General features: G+C 37.5%; 1 protein-coding gene across 3 annotated transcripts in view; it reads right to left on the bottom strand.

The window, feature by feature from the left end:
* RAD50 (RAD50 double strand break repair protein) overlaps positions 1 to 15,974 on the bottom strand; it is a 49,798-nt gene that overhangs the window by 11,736 nt on the left and 22,088 nt on the right. For all 3 annotated transcript variants that reach the window (XR_007243822.1, XM_048488417.1, XM_048488418.1), the window contains 9 exons: positions 14,960 to 15,197; positions 8,903 to 9,092; positions 8,403 to 8,529; positions 5,816 to 6,009; positions 5,529 to 5,639; positions 4,397 to 4,489; positions 3,488 to 3,601; positions 2,673 to 2,800; positions 519 to 743 (listed from right to left, as the gene is read on the bottom strand). Coding sequence is in view for 2 of the 3 variants with exons in the window: in XM_048488417.1 (XP_048344374.1) it covers positions 519 to 743; positions 2,673 to 2,800; positions 3,488 to 3,601; positions 4,397 to 4,489; positions 5,529 to 5,639; positions 5,816 to 6,009; positions 8,403 to 8,529; positions 8,903 to 9,092; positions 14,960 to 15,197 (1,420 nt within the window). In the remaining variant the exon portion in view is untranslated. The remainder of the gene's footprint in view (positions 1 to 518; positions 744 to 2,672; positions 2,801 to 3,487; positions 3,602 to 4,396; positions 4,490 to 5,528; positions 5,640 to 5,815; positions 6,010 to 8,402; positions 8,530 to 8,902; positions 9,093 to 14,959; positions 15,198 to 15,974) is intronic.

Genomic DNA, 15,974 nt, shown 5'->3' with positions numbered 1-15,974 from the left:
AAGGGAGATTCAACTGTTCTCTTCTACTGCCGCCTTCAGTGAGAAACATTGTGAGAAACTACTGCAGTGGAATCCATATGCAGACGCGATTATAATCAGCTTGGACTCAACAGGTATTTAGAACTGTTAAATCACTACCAAAACCTTCTTTGAAAAACCTCACTGGGGCATAAGATTACATGAACCACAACTGACTTCATTAAATACTAAAGCATTTATTGCTCCACAGAAATTGGTGTGCACTATTCACAGTCATCCTGCTTTGCTACTTCATCCATGGTTCACACTAGGCTTGGCAATCTGGTATGCCCGAATGGCAAAAAAGCCGACTTGCAGTGAGATTCGTATTTTTCGGCTTGTATTTGGGCACAGCCAGGCGCCCGTCCATTGGATGGGACTATAAGATACCATAAGATATTTTACTATTTTAAAGTAGGTTATTGATTGTGAAAAAGAAAGCAAGTATTGTTTTGTATCACATTGTAATGGAAAGATAGCAACCACACAGCATTACTTACTGATCCAATGCTTTGTAGTAAATGTCAAGGTCCTTGTTTGCCAACTCTGTTGTTCTCATAACAATCATCTTTTTCCTGTACTCTTCCTCTGCATCCTTAAATTGTGGATCTCTCAGTTCTTTCTTAAACCTAAGGATCTCGTCTTCAAACCCATGCTGCCGACCAAGTGCTAAGCTGTGGTTTCTTTTCAAATCTTCTATTTTCTCCTCTAAATGCTGTCGATCCCTATAAAATAATCAGTTAGCCATAAGCTAAAGAAATAAGGGAGCAAGGGAGCACTCCAATTCTTAGCACTGAAAATGAGAAACTGGCATTAAAAACGAACAAGTGTAATGGGAAAAATATTAAGACAAATTTAAAGTTAACATTGAGACAGAGAAATACTTTAGGGACACCAAAGTGAATGTGGTCTATGGAAGGACAGACATTGGTTCAGTTCAGATGACCTAACCATGATGTGGTGATCAGGAGTTCCCAGTGAGGACTTCTTCCATGTCTTCTGCCTCCACAGGAATTATACCCCCCCCCCTCTTCTGTATTTTGAATAAATCACACTTTACCCTGACATCTGAACCAGGAAACTATAATTTTCTGGTAATCATAGGTTACTGCCAAATCAGGGACGAAAACTATTTGAAATGGGATTCATCCCCTGGGTTGGGGGAATGAACTAGGATAGGGGTACCCACAGTTTGCCTTTTTTGAATTTCACCACAAAGTACAGTGATCTCAAGTTACTGTTGGGGGAAGGCATGCGAGCCCCTGGAGGCAGTTCTTGGTCAGACTGTAGCTTGGTAGTTAGCTGAATGATGTCAGAATGGAAATCATGCCTCCTGGGAAGAGGCATTACACAGAGCATTTGGTGGAATCCACAGCTACTGCCAACACATCATCATCGTTTTGTTGTCATGTTTTTAAGAGAAAAGGAAACAATGTCCTAGAAATGCAAGGGTTCTTCCCAAAATAAGCATAAAACCACTGCTAGAACTAGTAATTGTTTGGAACTACATCATGGAACTTCAAATAAATCATACAGTCCATAAAACATAAATGGCTGGTTTAGAGCAGCTGTTTTCTACCAGCTCAATACTGCCTTTAACTACAGTGGCTTCCTGAGATGAAACCTCAGTCATAATATGGTTTGTCATTTTATATACCATGCCAAGTCCATTACCTGTCTATATATAGTACTGCAATCCCCATGCACATTTAATTAACACTGCAGTCCTAAAGATATTTATGAGTCAGTGTTTAAGTTAAGTTACCAGATAAGTTTGCTCCTAATCTTACAATTGCCCTTATCTGTAAACATGATGAAATGATGGCCACTGGCTCAGGAAGCTGTAAAAAGGGAATAGAGAAATAGCTGGAGAACAGAAGCAGTGGCCATTAGGCTAGCTGTGGACTCTCACAGTTCAGAGAAAGGATCTTGCCTTCAATTATTTAGACAAAATCTTAAACACAGCTTTTCTCCAACGGTTAGGGATCATCCAAGAGTCTGGCTACTTTAAGAAACAAAATATTAGATTTTACAGGACTTCTCTGATACAGAAATGAAAATTCCAGATGGGCTGCTATGTTAATCTCTAGCACCAAAATGAGAGGAGTCCAGTGGCACCTGAAAGACAAAATACACTCCAGCATAAGCTTTCTTGAGCTCACTTCTTCAGATGCATGGGTTGTGTATATAATTCAGGGATGACACATTTACGCTCTGATGCAACTGAATGGCACCCTGACTCATGAAAGATTTTGGTGGAATACATTTTGCTAGTCTTTAAGATGCCTCTAGATTTCTATTTTATTTTTCTGACAGAGCAGATCCCGGGAAGGATACAAAAAAATTGTGATCCTGTATAAATTGAGACATGCAAGGCTTGCCTTCATTCACAGTTACTCTCACCATCTGCTCTCCAAATGCATTTGACTCTACAAAATTTCAAAACAGCTTTTTCAGTACTTGCATATGCTGTAATCGTAGCAAGGATGGCGATACATATAGAACTACAGTTAAGAGATTATCGAAGCAAAGGAAAATTGTCTGGTCTAATAGCAATGCCCCTATCAAGATGTGGTGAATAATATGCAAATACTTGAAACACACTGTTTTGCAATTTAAATTATTTTTGTGTAATATGGAAGATCAGAAGATACTTTTTCAGTTGTGGGACTTGCAATGTCCCCATCTCTTTCAAATACTGTTTTATATCATCTTCAACTTCTTTCAGATCTTCATTTCTTTTCCTTAAAGTAAGATTATCTTCTAACCACCGCTCCTGGATCTAAATTCAAACAACATATATTAGTGGGTTTTACATCCTTTTGTGCAGTTATTATCTGATAAACACAAATACTGGTTTCAGTTAGAAAGCTGTGTATTTAACTATATAAAACCTAGGAAAATTTACCATCAATCTAAGTTTTAACTGGTACTTCTGGATGGCTAAACAATTTTGCCTGAAATCTGAAACAGACATCTGTACTAGTAGTTTAAAAAGCGACTGGCAGTTGCATGTTGGACAATTGTACATAAGGAAGGCTGAGTTGTTCAACTAAGTTTAATTTATTTTCCAGATATGAAGTACTCTGTGATTTTGTTTTCAAGTGGCTATGACATACATACAGTTAAATTAAATATCCAGTAAAATTATGTTAACTGGTCAGGAACACTTAAATTATTACCATATACACTGCCTAGAAAAGGCCATGCTACAATATACCAGGATCAGGAAGAACCTAAAGCTCAATAATGGTTCTTGACTAAAATAACATGGCAGATCAAAAATGACTAAGGAAACTTCAAGGAATTTTATTTGTGTTATAAAACCCTCTGGGTAGATTCCTCCATACATAGATGAAGTGATCCCTTCCTTAGATTTTGGTCTGCTGTCAGTAATTTGGAATCACTCAAAAGGCAGCAGGTATCAGACAAATATTTGGGAATAATGTTTAAAACAAGACAAATATACCTTCTGGGTATCAATATCTTGCCTAATAGTTCCCATTTCTTTATTTATCTTCTCTTTCTTTTTCTCACATTCAGCCAGCTGATCTTTGACTTCATCAAGTTCAGATTCCTTTTGCTATACAAGAAAAAAAAAGTTAAAACCTTGTGTGAGGGATAGGTTAGGTTCTGCCTCTCTGTAAGAGCCATCAGTGCGAATGTTAATAAGAGAAAACTGGAAAACAGCAGCTGAGAGGTGGCTGTTAGGGAGTGAGAAATGGTTAAGAGAATGTCTGGCTAAGTGAAGCTAAGACAAACAGCAGTTTAAAGTTAACTGGAAAGAAAAATCAAACTGTAATGCAAAACCCCAAATGCTGGAAAAGGGAAGCCGTTCAAAAGTTCAAGGGAAAAGAAATTTGTAATGTGTACCTTACTTTCTTCAGTGTTATGTTCAAGCCATACATAATAGTTAATTCTTTCTTTATTTAATCCTGTGGTTTGTGTGTGTCAGGGAATGGAAAACACACAAACCAGTGAAGATCTCAGTCTAAATGTATTTTGGGTTATGAAAAAATGGTGGCAAAGTGTAAATTGAACAGGGTTTGCGCCCCACCCCAATAATTCTGAAGTGTTTGGGAGAAAGTTACTAAAGGCGGCTGGGCTGTCCTGTCTGCTGATGTCTGTGTGTGTGTGTGTGTGTGTGTGTGTGTGTGTGTGTGTGTGTGTGTGTGTGTGAGAGAGAGAGAGAGAGAGAGAGAGAGAGAGAGAGAGAGAGAGAGAGTTAAAATGGCTCTCTAGATTTTAAGAGGCGAGAAAAGTGGCAGCCTGACCTGCGAAAGAGGAGTAGAGAATGATAGGCACTCTGTGTGACTGGCAAAGGTGCGTCACATCTGGCTACTTTGAAACATAAATGTCATTTTGATTTTGAGATTACCTGTTTGTATTCTTCTTTCCCTTCCTGAATGTAATTCTCAATTTCTTTTATGTAATTATGAATATTTTTGACTTTTTCTTTAACATCATTTATCTGTTGGAAAATATATAAACATGTGGTTGCTTCAATGAAATGCATAGACATTATTTGTAGATGACATATCATCAACTAAAGAATACCTAACAGAATGCTTATTACAATATCTTAATTTAGTTACACCAAAACTATTTGAAACATTAACAATGATTAGCCAAAACTACTACGTATTGTTCTAAGAAAATGTATGTCTATGGGAAACAGATAAAATCTTTAAAACAATAGCTAGATAGCACGCTGCTTAATGTCTGCATCTTCACACTGATTTTTACCATGCCTTTTTTTTCTGAATTCTAAGGCATTTTATAAAACTTAACCAACCATAGTCACTAGTTGATTTGGCAACTGATGTACAATATAGTTCTATGGAAATCTCATCTGTCCAAGTACTCTCTTTGAATCTGTAGTCCAGAACTGATTTCCATTTGGTTCCCAGATTTATACCCGCAATGACCCAAAACAGGAATATCACTTCTTCCACTGAGTTCTTCAGACCCTTCCTGGAGTACCTCAAACAAGCCTCATAAATAATTTATTCATGAATAGAGTACGTTATGCTGTGTCCATTTATTAACTGAATTAAAAACATATGAGGCATATGATTTGTGCAAAAATCCTAACATTTTGCCATTATTGCAATGACATTTTAGCAACAACCTCAAGCCTATGGCCAAATGCTACATAATAATTTATCTCCATCATATCTGTGTATGTCAGTAGTATTTACCTCACTGAGGTTGCCATTGTTGCTGGTATATTGCTGTTGTGGTTTTAATTATGCCATTAAAGGTTATTATTATTATTATTATTATAGTATTTACCGGGCAGTGCACTGATAAGAATGGAATCCACTGTTTGGTGGTAGGGAGAGCATATAAGGTAACAGATAGGAGGAAGGAAAGGTGCAGGGAAACGGGAGAGGCTGTGGGGGTTGCCTGGCAGAGGAAAGGAGGGCATTGGGAGGTGGATATATGGGAAATGAGATTTTCCACTCTTCCCATGAGTCCTCTTGGGTTCCCAAGCTGAAAATTCTAACCTTCTCTTGCATCACTTTGTAACTTGTATTCTTTTTGTTCAGTAACTCTTCTTTTTCTTCTTGTAATTTTTCTAAAGTTGCTCCCAAAGGCAATAACTGTTCCTTTGCTTCCTGAAAGAGAAAACACCAAGGTGTCTATTGTGATTTAGAAGTCTGTCTTCATTTTCATCGTGCCTCTGTACACAAGGATTTTTATTAACCGGCAACATTTTGGAAAACTGAAACAAATACAAATTATAGAGAAGAACAAAACCGCCGGCCTTGTTTGCATTAGCTGTTTGTCTTACTTTAATCTCCCTGTTCAAAGACTGAATCTCAGTGGTCAGCTCCACAGTCTGCTCCTCCAGTTGTTGTCGACGTTGCAGGCAACTGGAAATTTGAAGCTTCTCTGCTTTAAGTTCATTCACTGTACTCTTTAGATGCTGGACTTGATTTTGTTGCTCTTGCTTAAGATTCTGCTTCAGTTCAATTTTGCCAGTAACTGCAAGTATGTTTAAAAGCACAATTTAAACATTAAAAAGGGGAAATCTGATCTAAATTACTATCAGTTTCATAGGCTGTAATTTTACACAGGACCATATTTAAAATGAAAAAAAAAAGGTATAAGATGGCCATAAACTTAACCTGAAAAGCAAAAAAGGGGGGAAAAACTGCAAGGTGAGTGGTGGCATCTTTATTGTCATGTTCAGCCCCTATGCATTTTACTGTTTAAGCTTCACCAGGGATATCAGAGTTCTTTTTGCTAAACCTTTCCACAGCAATTGAGTTCTGTGGAAAGGTTCAGCAAAAAGAACTCTGATCCCCCTGATGAAGTTTAAACAGCAAAATGTGTAGGGGCTGTACATGACGATAAAGATGCCGCCAGTCACCTTGCATCTTTTTCATTTTCTGGTTTGCTGACAAGCTTGGAACTCCCATTACTTGGTGGAAAAACTTGGACTGGGGGACATTCAGAGGTTGGTTCACTGCTTGGATCCAGATGGGGACCCCATAGAGTACTGTATATACTTGTGTATAAGTCGAGTTTTCAGCACATTTTTTGTGCTGAAAAAGCCCCCCTCGACTTATACACGAGTCAGCTGTATTTTAAAAAATATTTTAGGGTTTTTACTTTGTCGGCCGCCAAGGGGCAGTTTTTAGGCTAGCGGCACCAAAATTTCAGGATATAATCAGGTGACACTCCTGATGATACCAATTAAGTTTGGTAAAGTTTGGTTCAAGGGGTCAAAAGTTATGGACCCCCCAAAAGGGTGCCCCCATCCCCCATTGTTTCCAATGGGAGCTAACAGTAGATGAGGCTACATTTTGAGGGTCCATAACTTTGGACCCCGTCAACCAAACTTCACCCAACCTGGGTGGTATCATCAGGATAATCTGTTGCTGATACCAGCCAGGTTTGGTGATGTTTGGTTTAGGGGGTCCAAAGTTATGGATCCCTTTCACCAAACCTGGCTGGTATCATCAGGAAGGTCTCCTAAAGATACTCTGAAATGTTGGTACTGCTAACATAAACATTCCTCCCCTGACCAAAAATCCAGTTTTGAAGGATTTTAACTCTTGTGTTTTAGCTTGATTGCTGGTTGAGCTAAGGTTTTTGTACTTTTTAAGTTATTGTTGAGACCGTATTGTTTTTGTTGACTCCCTTTTCCACTTACAGAGCTAGTTTACTGTTTTTCTTTGAAATAAATATTCAAAAACAGTTAACCTACTGATGCCTCAATTAATGTAATTTTATTGGTATCTATTTTTATTTTTGAAATTTACCAGTAGCTGCTGCATTTCCCACCCTCGATTTATACACGAGTCATTAAGTTTTCCCAGTTTTTTTGTGGTAAAATTAGGTGCCTCAACTTATATGCGGGTCGACTTAGACACGAGTATATACAGTAGTTGGGATTCAAACTTTGCATTGAAGATCTTTAATGCAGCCGGAACAAACGAATATACTCTGCTATAAAAGAATCAAAGGATTCCAGAGATACTAAGGGAGGACAGAGTAAGCACTGTCTTTTGGTGCAAGGTCCAGGAAAGATTGTGTGAAAAGGTGATGCCAAGGTATTTAAAACAGTATACTTGCTCAAGAAGAACATTGTTTAGTTTCCAGAAATATTTTTACAGGATCTAGCAAAAGCCATGATTTTGGTTTTCTGATAGTTAATTGTTAATTTGTTGGTATTGCAGTACTCAGAAAATTGTTTCATGAGCTGCCTTAGACCCACTCTGGAATGTGATAGCAGGACAGAGTCATCCGCATAGAGCAGGGTTGATAAATAATGTGAGGAGAGCTTGGAAGCGTGGAAGTTGGGGTCTGTCAGAAGTGAGGGGAGGTCACTCAAATAAAGATAAAAAAGAGTGGGGGCCAACACGCATCCCTGTTTAACTCCTTTGGTAGCCTCTATGGAGTCAGTAAGAAGGCCTTCCTGAGAGTACTTAATACCACAGCTGGTGCCCGAATAGATTTGCCTTATGAGGAAGAGAAGTCTATCCTCAATACCATGAGCAGCAAGCTTGGCCCAGAGAAGTTCTCTGGGGACTGTATCAAAAGCTGCCTTCGGATCAATGAGTTTGCAGTGTGGCCTGCTTGCATATTTGGCTACTAGGTGGGCTAGAACTATCGCATGATCGAGCGGGGATTTCCCTTTGGTTAAACCAATTTGTTTAAACCGGATGGTTCGTATTTGTTGAGCCCATTTCTGGAGTTTCCGTAAAAGGAGCGTCACATAGATCTTCCCAATAACAGATTACTTTTATTAAAGATTAGGACTATGAAATTACAGGAAGCAATATTCTGAATGGCTTAATACGGCTTGGAACATTATGGATGAATTAATCTATCATATCTGACTGTGACAAGTGCTTTTAGTATGTGGTTACCTGTATCCAACTGATGCCTTTTCTCTTGTTTCTCCTGGCTTACTTGTAAAATGGTTCGACCTAAATCCACTCCATGTAATTTAGTAGCTTGCTGAGCAATTTTTCGTTCAACATCCCTTAGATCAGTCTGAAAATAACAAGAATCCAAACATATTATTTTAAACATAATGTTATGTACAATAATTTCAGCTTTATATTTATTACAAAAAATGAGCTATATGTAATTACAACTTACATATTATTGTAAGCAAGTTTACAAAATGGAGACTGTTTGGAAAAAAACACAAGACTTGAGCCAGAAAATCAATGTTGACTGCAGCTCCATGCACTTGTATACCATGTGTCCACAGAAGATTTGTCTCTTACAAAACCTGCAAGAACTTTATCAAGCAAGATCCTAGTAGGCCTACATTGACATCTTCAGCCTACAAAAATACTAGGCTTTTCTCTGACATTTAATGTTTAAGACACATAGTAGTTGCTTCATTAAGTATCCTTACCTGATACCTTTCCATAAGGGAAATATCTTGAAGACATGCTTTGGCACTTTCTTCCTCAGGCATAAGAGTACCCAAGAGGGTTTCCTGTTCTTCCAGATCACCTTTAAGGCGTTGAATATCTCTGTTGAGAGTCTGAAGTCGGTTCCTTAAATCAGGTATATCCTTCTCTTTGAGATCTTCTAGGGTTTGCCTTGGTAAGAATACATTCACAACTGAGAATCTGCAAGGACTTGCAGGAAGCTTTTTACTTCCCCCTTCCCCACCATTTCCTCTTTCCCTTTCTTGAAAGCCCCTGCAGTGTCTCCCCTTTTTCTGCTTCTTTCTCCACTATTGGGGTGGGACCTGGAAATCTGCACTGGTCTGCAGTACAAAAACAAGATTTTAGTCCAATAGCACCTTCAACAAGCTTTCCAGGGCATAAGCTTCTGAAAGTCAAAGCTCCCTTTGTCAGATACCTGGCAAAGGTATCTGATGAAGTGGGCTTTGACACTCAAAGGTTTATACCCTGGAAAGCTTGTCAATCTTTAAGGTACTATTGGACTTGAATGTTTCCCAGCAGCAGAATCAGTTTATTACAATAGGTGGTTGTGCCTGTATTCCCAAGCTAAATTTATAAAGCCAGAACACATCACAAACAGTCTTTTGATTTTAACTAATTCACAGAATCTCATGACACACTCTAAAAAGAAAAATCCTCCTCCTATTAGAAGTATTTTTTTAAATCACTGCATAAAATTGTCTGCATATATATTCTAATGCAGGGCAAAGCCTGGGACCAAAGCAAAAGGGAAAGAAAAGAAAATTCTGCTGCAGTCATTCCTAGTTTGCCAAAGATACATTTTCTGGCATGTAGTTAAATGTATAGATTAAAAAACAAGGACTGTATATATAGGGATACAAGGCAATGTGGTATAAGCAGTTAGTTTGAGTGTAATTTCAACAGATACTTCATAAACCGTTCATAAAGATTATTCATACAGATATATTGTGGTTATTTAACTGGATAGAAAGGTAATAAACACACATATAATGAGAGCATGTCATAAACATTGTCCATGAGGCACGAAACCTGCAATAGTCATATTGCGTTCCAGTCAGTAGAAAGAGTCAGTATCTCCAAAATCCGTAAACTCAAAAATATTTAGATGAGTGGTAGTAGTTGGCAGCAACAGCTCCAGCAAGTGATGAACAAAATACGGCGACAGCAGTCACATTCTCGCAGAACGCTATTATGCCACTTTAGTCCACGCCAATAGAAATTTCTTCACAGCGTTTCCAGGTAATTCTATTAGAAATAGCTGCATAAATATAAACTGTCATTTTAGATGTTATTTTAAATTGTGTTGGACATTATATATGTTACATCTTTGTAGCAATATGGTAACAGTTGCTTTCATAAAAGCAGCGAAATCAAACAATTTAACGTCATCAATAAGTTAACATTTTAACAGATATAATTTTGTTCAACTTAAACATGCTGATGATCAGTTACAGTAAATGATACAGTTACTTACAGATTGAATTCTCTTATTTATGAGTTTAGCTACGAAGCTATACAGCTTCTACCTTCAGTGAATCAGCTAGTTACAAAGTAATGTATAACTGCCTCAGCAGACTTCCAACGGTTACAGTTGCAGTAGCTGTCATGTGCGGTTTGAATTTGCTGCATTCCTAGCTTAGTGAAACAGACCCTCAGCTTCAACGCTCAGCAAATCAGCAAGTTGCATAACAATGTACAACAGATGTGTTACATTATAAATAATGAAATCTAGGTCCTTATTCAAACCAGTTTGGCAACTGTTTAGCAAGTGGATCCACCAAGCCTCCCTGTCTAAGTAATACACGTTTGACCGTGTTCACATCTTCAACATTGCCCCTATATAAGAATAAAACCATAAATTTGAAATCTCTCTCAGTATGCTGTTTTTCTAAAAAGTGTTTAGTTAATGGGTGCCTCTTCTTTTCTAGTAATGCTAAAAGCACTAATATGCTCATACAATCTTTTGTTTCAAAAAATCTGGTGGTCATCCCCACATATGAGGAGTTTGCGGGCGATGATGATCAGGGTATACACATTGTTTGGCATTACATGGAAAAAATGAGACATTTTCTCCAGAATCTATTATCATGTTGTGGATCTCAAATTATTTTCAGTAGTATTTAATGACATGTTACATAAGCTGCAATGGCCACATTTGAAAATGTCCGATGATAGGGGGCAAAAGCCGCTCTGGTTTGCATATGTCTGCTCTTATTAAAAAATTGTCTGAGATTATCTGTCCGGGCGGAAGGCCACTAAATGGAGGCATAGTGCAGCCAGGAATATGTGTTAAAACATGCCAATATTTATTAATAATTTTCTTTTAGGTTCATAGCATTAGGGGTGTAATTTTATTGGCCATGTAATTCTATTTTGAGTGGATGTCTTTTTATATTCCAAGAGTTGTGTTCTAGGTTGATTTTCAATCCCTCGCCATTGCTCTGTGTAAAATTCTTGGGGTATCCTCTTCTACTGTAATTAGTTAGCGTTCTATTAGCCTCACTTTGGAATACCTCTCTAGTAGTGGAGTTGCTTTATTCTAATCAGTTGACTGTAGGCAAATTGTTAAGAAGATGTTTGGGATGATAGGAATTGTAATGCAGAGCCATGTTCTTTCAACTGGTTTATGATAAGGCTAAAAGTTATTTGTTGTAAGTCATTGAAATAAATAGTGGTGTCCAAAAAATTAATTCTATTGGAACTACTCTGTCCTGTAAACTGAATGGAAATGTCGAATGTGTTTAGCAAAGTGACTCAACTTTTGGAAATACTGGTTGGTGTGATAATCAATAAAAGATCGCCTATGTATCTTTTATAGTAAAGGATGTCTGTTCGAAGGGATTACTGTTAGACAGTATAAATGTAGATTCAAAGTCCCACATATCTAAATTAGCACAGCTAGGGGCCAGGGTGACCCCATACTCAAACCATTTTTGGGGGCATAGAAAGTAGTGTCAAATCTGAAATAACTGTGTTCAAATATAATATCTAGTAGACATATAATAAAGTGTGTAGGTGGATGTTTATCTCGCCTTGTTTCTAACAGATTGTACACTATTTCTCTTGTTTTATCGAGGGGAACATTAGTGTAGAGGGAAGTGACATCCATAGTTATTAAAAGTGATCCTTGGGGAAATGTTTTACCTTCTAGGTCTCTAATCAGGTGAGAAGTGTCTCGTAAATATGATGTCATATTTTTCACGAATGGCTGTAAAAAACTGTCAATGAAAACAGCAAGTGGCTCCAGAATGGATGAAGAGGCTGAAACTATCGGCCGCCCTGGGGGCGGGTGTCCTGGTTTATGTATTTTGGGCAGTGTGTAGAAAATTGGGACTCTGGGAGACTGATTGATAAGAAAAGTAGCTATCTGTGTCGTGTTCCCCTCGATAAAACAAGAGAAATAGTGTACAATCTGTTAGAAACAAGGCGAGATAAACATCCACCTACACACTTTATTATATGTCTACTAGATATTATATTTGAACACAGTTATTTCAGATTTGACACTACTTTCTATGCCCAAAAAAATGGTTTGAGTATGGGGTCACCCCTGGCCCCCAGCTGTGCTAATTTATATATGTGGGACTTTGAATCTACATTTATAATGTCTAACAGTAATCCCTTTCGAACAGACATCCTTTACTATAAAAGATACATAGACGATCTTTTATTGATTATGACACCAACCAGTAATTTCAAAAATTTAGTCACTTGGCTAAACACATTAGAAATTTCCATTCAGTTTACAGGACAGAGTAGTTCCAATAGAATTAATTTTTTGGACACCACTATTTATTTCAATGACTTACAACAAATAACTTTTGCGCCTTATCATAAACCAGTTGAAAAGAACATGGCTCTGCATTACAATTCCTATCATCCCAAACATCTTCTTAACAATTTGCCTTACAGTCAACTGATTAGAATAAAACGCACCCCACTACTAGAGAGGTATTCCAAAGTGAGGCTAATAGAACGCTAACTAATTACAGTAGAAGAGGATACCCCCAAAGAATTTTACACAGAGCAATGGCGAGGATTGAAAATCAACCTAGAACACAACTCTTGGAATATAAAAAGACATCCACTCAAAATAGAATTACATGGCCAATAAATTACACCCCTAATGCTATGAACCTAAAGAAAATTATTAATAAATATTGGCATGTTTTAACACATATTCCTGGCTGCACTATGCCTCCATTAGTGGCCTTCCGCCGGACAGATAATCTCAGACAATTTTTAATAAGAGCAGACATATGCAAACCAGAACGGCTTTTGCCCCGGATCATGAGACATGTCAAATGTGGCCAGTACAGCTTATGTAATATGTCATTAAATACTACTGAAACATACGAGATCCACAACATGATAATAGATTCTGAAAATGTCTCATTTTTTCCACATGTAATGTCAAACCATGTGTATACCTGATCATCTGTCCTTGCAAGCTTTAATATGTGGGGATGACCACCTGTGATTTTTTGAAACAAAGATTGTATGAGCATATTAGTGCTTTGCGTACTAAGAAAGAAGAGGCACCATTAACTAAACACTTTTTAGAAAAACAGCATACTGAGAGAGATTTCAAATTTATGGTTTTATTCTTATATAGGGGCAATGTTGAAGATGTGAACACGGTCAAACGTGTATTACTTAGACAGGAGGCTTGGTGGATCCACTTGCTAAACAGTTGCCAAACTGGTTTGAATAAGGACCTAGATTTCCGCTGTTATTTATAATGTAACACATCTGTTGTACATTGTTATGCAACTTGCTGATTTGCTGAGCGTTGAAGCTAGGGTCTGTTTCACTAAGCTAGGAATGCAGCAAATTCAAACTGCAGATGACAGTTACTGCAACTGTAACCGCTGGAAGTCTGCTGAGGCAGTTATACATTACTTTGTAACTAGATGATTCACTGAAGGTAGAAGCTGTATGCTGCTTTACTTAGCTAAACACATAAATAAGAGAATTCAATCTGTAAGTAACTGTATCATTTACTGTAACTGATCATCAGCATGTTTAAGTTGAACAAAATTATATCTGTTAAAATGTTAACTTATTGATGACGTTAAATTGTTTGATTTCGGCCAAGCTTATGAAAGCAACTGTTACCATATTGCTACAAAGATGTAAACATATATAATGTCCAACACAATTTAAAAATAACATCTAAAATGACAGTTTATATTTATGCAGCTATTTCTAATAGAATTACCTGGAACGCATTCGAAGAAATTCTATTGAAAACGTGGACTAGCTGCCAAGAACGCCGCTTCATGTAATGTGGCTGCTGTCGCCGTAGTTTCTTCATCACTTGCTGGAGCTGTTGCTGCCAACTACCACAACTCATCTAAATATTTTTGATTCATTGGATTTTGGAGATACTGACTCTTTCTACTGACTGGAACGCAATATGACTATTGCAGGTTTCGTGCCTCATGGACAATGTTTATGACATGCTCTCATTATATGTGTGTTTATTACCTTTCTATCCAGTTAAATAACCACAATATATCTGTATGAATAATCTTTATGAACGGTTTATGAAGTATCTGTTGAAATTACACTCAAACTAACTGCTTATACCACATTGCCTTGTATCCCTATATATACAGTCCTTGTTTTTTAGGCTTGGCTGGCCTTATATCTTTCAGTATTGGTTTGACTGTATATATTTGCTATTCTGTTTAATGTAGTTAAATGTATACATGAAAATCTGATTAGAGAGCTCCAGCCAGGTTTGTTTTCTCAGAAATGGCACAGTGAATATCCACAATGCCCACTCCTAAATAAGAGAGCATTTAGAAAGTAATGGCAGGCAGCCAATGCATTGACAGTACTGATGCTGGGTCATATTAAATTCCTTATGCATGGTATACAAACACCTATCTTCTGAGAAAAACTTGTTCAATAAAATAGTTCTAGTCTCTGAAAATGCTGTTGATCTTTCCTAAAAGAATATAATACCTATAAGAAGAAGGAGGCAAGGTTTACTGTGCTTTCTGCCTCACCTGACAGGTTTAAGCCCAATCATTTCATCGCGTCTCCTCTCTCTCCTCTTCAGCTCAGACTCAGTTGACTTCAGCTTGTCTGGGGCAAGGCGCAACTTGGATTGAAGGTCACTTATCACATCCTGCAGTTCTGCCTCTGTCGGAAAGACCCTCTGACAGACTGGACAACATGACTGATCCTCATCAGTTAACTGTGTAATGAACTGCGAATAAACTGCTGTGGCTCCCGCAAGCATGGCTGTTTTGAAGAATAAGTATTTATTATCAAAAGTGGTATCATAACATACAGTGTTGCCAGGTTTTGTGTAGGAGAATCTGTGATTATAAACCCATAGAATAAGGATTTAGTTCCTTTAAGATAGAGGGGCCTAAGAAGGCATTACAAGGTTAACCAATACCAGAGGTTAACTAGTCCCACCCTTTGTGCTTACTTTGAAACAACAACTCATATATGAAGTATTATTTTGTACATAATTGTACTTACTTTAATACAAATTGTAAATGTATAAAGTTGTGAAAATTACACCATATAAATCATTGTTTATGAAATTGTGTATTATACATTAGGGATAAAATTACCCACGTTGCTTGTGGTTTAAGCCATTGGATACAGATTTATATTATTGCCATATCTCTAGTGTATGCACCCCCCTTTTCTTTCTTACAAGGTTTGGTGTAACAGCATTTGAAGTACTTGCAGGATGGTCTGGGCTATAAAACAGGCTTAATGAATACTAAAGTTGTCTTAGTAGACACTGGAGTGTACAGTGATCCAACAGTTATAGTTCTTTATTTGCCAGTTTCACTGTTCGCTTATGCCTTATCCCATCCCCTTTTATGTGTTCCCAATTTTCTTCAGCCAGTAGATTCTTTATAAATAACTATATTGATATCTATATATAAAATTTGCTAATTAGAGTCTGATCTTATGAAGTCTGTGCGGATGACCCAAGTGCACAATTACCATTTAAGTGACTTAGGCCATTACACTTCATTCTATCCATTTACTGAACTT

This window comes from Sphaerodactylus townsendi, linkage group LG03, assembly GCF_021028975.2.
Source record: "Sphaerodactylus townsendi isolate TG3544 linkage group LG03, MPM_Stown_v2.3, whole genome shotgun sequence".
Lineage (NCBI taxonomy): Eukaryota > Metazoa > Chordata > Lepidosauria > Squamata > Sphaerodactylidae > Sphaerodactylus > Sphaerodactylus townsendi.
The sequence above is the reverse complement of the archived record's forward strand: the minus strand, read 5'-3'. Positions and strand labels throughout refer to the sequence as shown.